Raw genomic sequence first — 2,018 nt, forward strand, 5'->3', positions numbered from 1 at the left:
CCCTGTTGGAGCCCTCCCATGCATCCACACCCTATTCAAACTACCTTTGAAGATTCCTTCCCTATGTCCCTGGCTGGAATTAATATCTTAGTCCTACTTGTCTACTCTGTAATATAGTCGGTTCTTAATGCTTTCTTCATCCAATAGTCCAAACTCTTGAAGAATAAGCACTTATTCATTTTTTTATCCCCCACATTACTCAGAAGGTAATAAATGTCTGTGGGACAGAATAATTTCAATGAGCAGCAGGTGTGCCCTTTCGTGCCATTAATATTCAGAAGGCTGTCCCATAATTTCCATCCCTGGTAAAAGTGGTGGGAACCACTTACCTGCAGTGCCGTTACAGCACATATGATTTACTTAAATAAGCATCATGCCACAGAAGAGTAGTCAACAATTATTATTATGCCACTGTTGGAACACTTTGATAAAGTTATCCAGCAATAAAAAGGAACACAATTAATAATTTATAGAACTGGGAACTTGGATATTTAAAAACGTGTTTATTTCAATTAAATTACCTTAAAGATCAAATAAAGTTTTATCGTGTTGAATATTTGATAAGGAACCAATCAGGGAAGTCTGATGACTCAGGCTTGGCCTCTGGGGACTGGCTGGGGTTGTTACGAATTGTGGAATTTCCTCTGACACAGTGAAAACACGAGGGTGCACTTGTTCTCTGGGGTTGCGATAATATAAAAAGCAACCGGAGCTCTCCTTTCCTCAGACGTCCTCAGAGACGGCAGAGCATACTAGCTTCTAGGACAGAAGCCAACAAGAAACCACCGGAAGGAACCATCTCCTCTGTGCAGACATGACTTCCAGACTGGCCGTGGCTGTCCTGGCAGCCTTCCTGCTGTCTGCAGCGCTGTGTGATGGTAAGCTCATCTCTCACCTGCAGAGTCTCACTTTTCCTCGAGTCTGAATGTGCTCCTCAGACGGGGAGGCTGTCTTTAGTGCTGTGATAACAAACATCCTTTTTATTCAGAACAAAAAATAATCTTTGCCATCAATTAATGTGAAGTTGCAGGGCTTCTTCTAGGCTGTGTATAACACTCAGGAGATTATAAGGGTCATACTAGGTAGTATGCATATATTTAATATAATTAGTAATCTAAAATGTAGCCTATTGAGGGCTACAGTTACCCGTATTATCTATTAATACCGAGCAAGGTAACTCAGATAATTCTCACCTCAGAGACTCTCAATTCCTGTTTGGTTTAAAGATACCCTCATCATAGACCATTTCAAGTCTGTGCATTTATACATATATTTCTGTTCATTCTTTCTGAAGCCAACTTTTACATTTGAGAATCTTAGTTTCCTACTTAGTTTTCCCAGCAGCAAGATTCACAGAGGATCATCTATGTCAAGTGGAAGAAAAAATTACCCTGAGGATGTCAGCATGCCACCCAGACAACTCCAACTCCTTGTGGAGAATGTCATTCAGTATTGCCAGTAGTAACCGTTTTTAAAGCAAAGAACAAAACGGAGGTCCTGGGCTAGGAGAATACCCGTCCCTCAAGGCCAGGAATGGGCTGGCTAGAAATGTGGTGCTTCCCACGGTCCCCAGTAGCCACACTGACCTTGAAGAGGGTGTGCCTAGCTGGCTGTGCCTGTGGATGAAATCGTTCCTTAATTACTTCTGTTTTTCCCCACAGCTGCGGTTCTCACAAGGGTTGGCGGTGAACTCCGATGCCAGTGCATAAAGACGCACTCTGCATCCTTCCACCCCAAATATATCCAAGAGCTGAGAGTGATTGAGAGCGGGCCGCACTGTGAGAAGTCAGAGATCATGTAAGTACTTCCAAGACGGGCTGGCCCTTCTTCTCTACTCCCGACCTGAGGAAGGGGGAAGTATTCAGGAAAGCCCTAGACACGAGAAAGGCAGCAGTGAGCAAAGTCAGACAAAATCCTCGTCCCCACGTGGGGACATTTAAACGTGGTGCCTCCCACGCCAAGAAGCTGAAGGCTGCTTTGGCCTTAGATTTTCTGCCTGCACAAGGACCAAGATTTAA

General features: G+C 43.9%; 1 protein-coding gene across 1 annotated transcript; it reads left to right on the forward strand.

The window, feature by feature from the left end:
* The first annotated feature begins 739 nt into the window (after positions 1-739).
* Positions 740-1,864, forward strand: CXCL8 (C-X-C motif chemokine ligand 8). The gene is made up of 2 exons (XM_023513413.1): positions 740-878; positions 1,662-1,864. The coding sequence occupies exons 1-2, from the start codon at positions 815-817 to the stop codon at positions 1,799-1,801; spliced, it is 204 nt and encodes a 67-aa protein (XP_023369181.1). The 5' UTR covers positions 740-814; the 3' UTR covers positions 1,802-1,864.
* Positions 1,865-2,018: the final 154 nt, after the last annotated feature.

This window comes from Otolemur garnettii, unplaced genomic scaffold (genome assembly GCF_000181295.1).
Source record: "Otolemur garnettii isolate 467f Iridium unplaced genomic scaffold, OtoGar3 scaffold00039, whole genome shotgun sequence".
Lineage (NCBI taxonomy): Eukaryota > Metazoa > Chordata > Mammalia > Primates > Galagidae > Otolemur > Otolemur garnettii.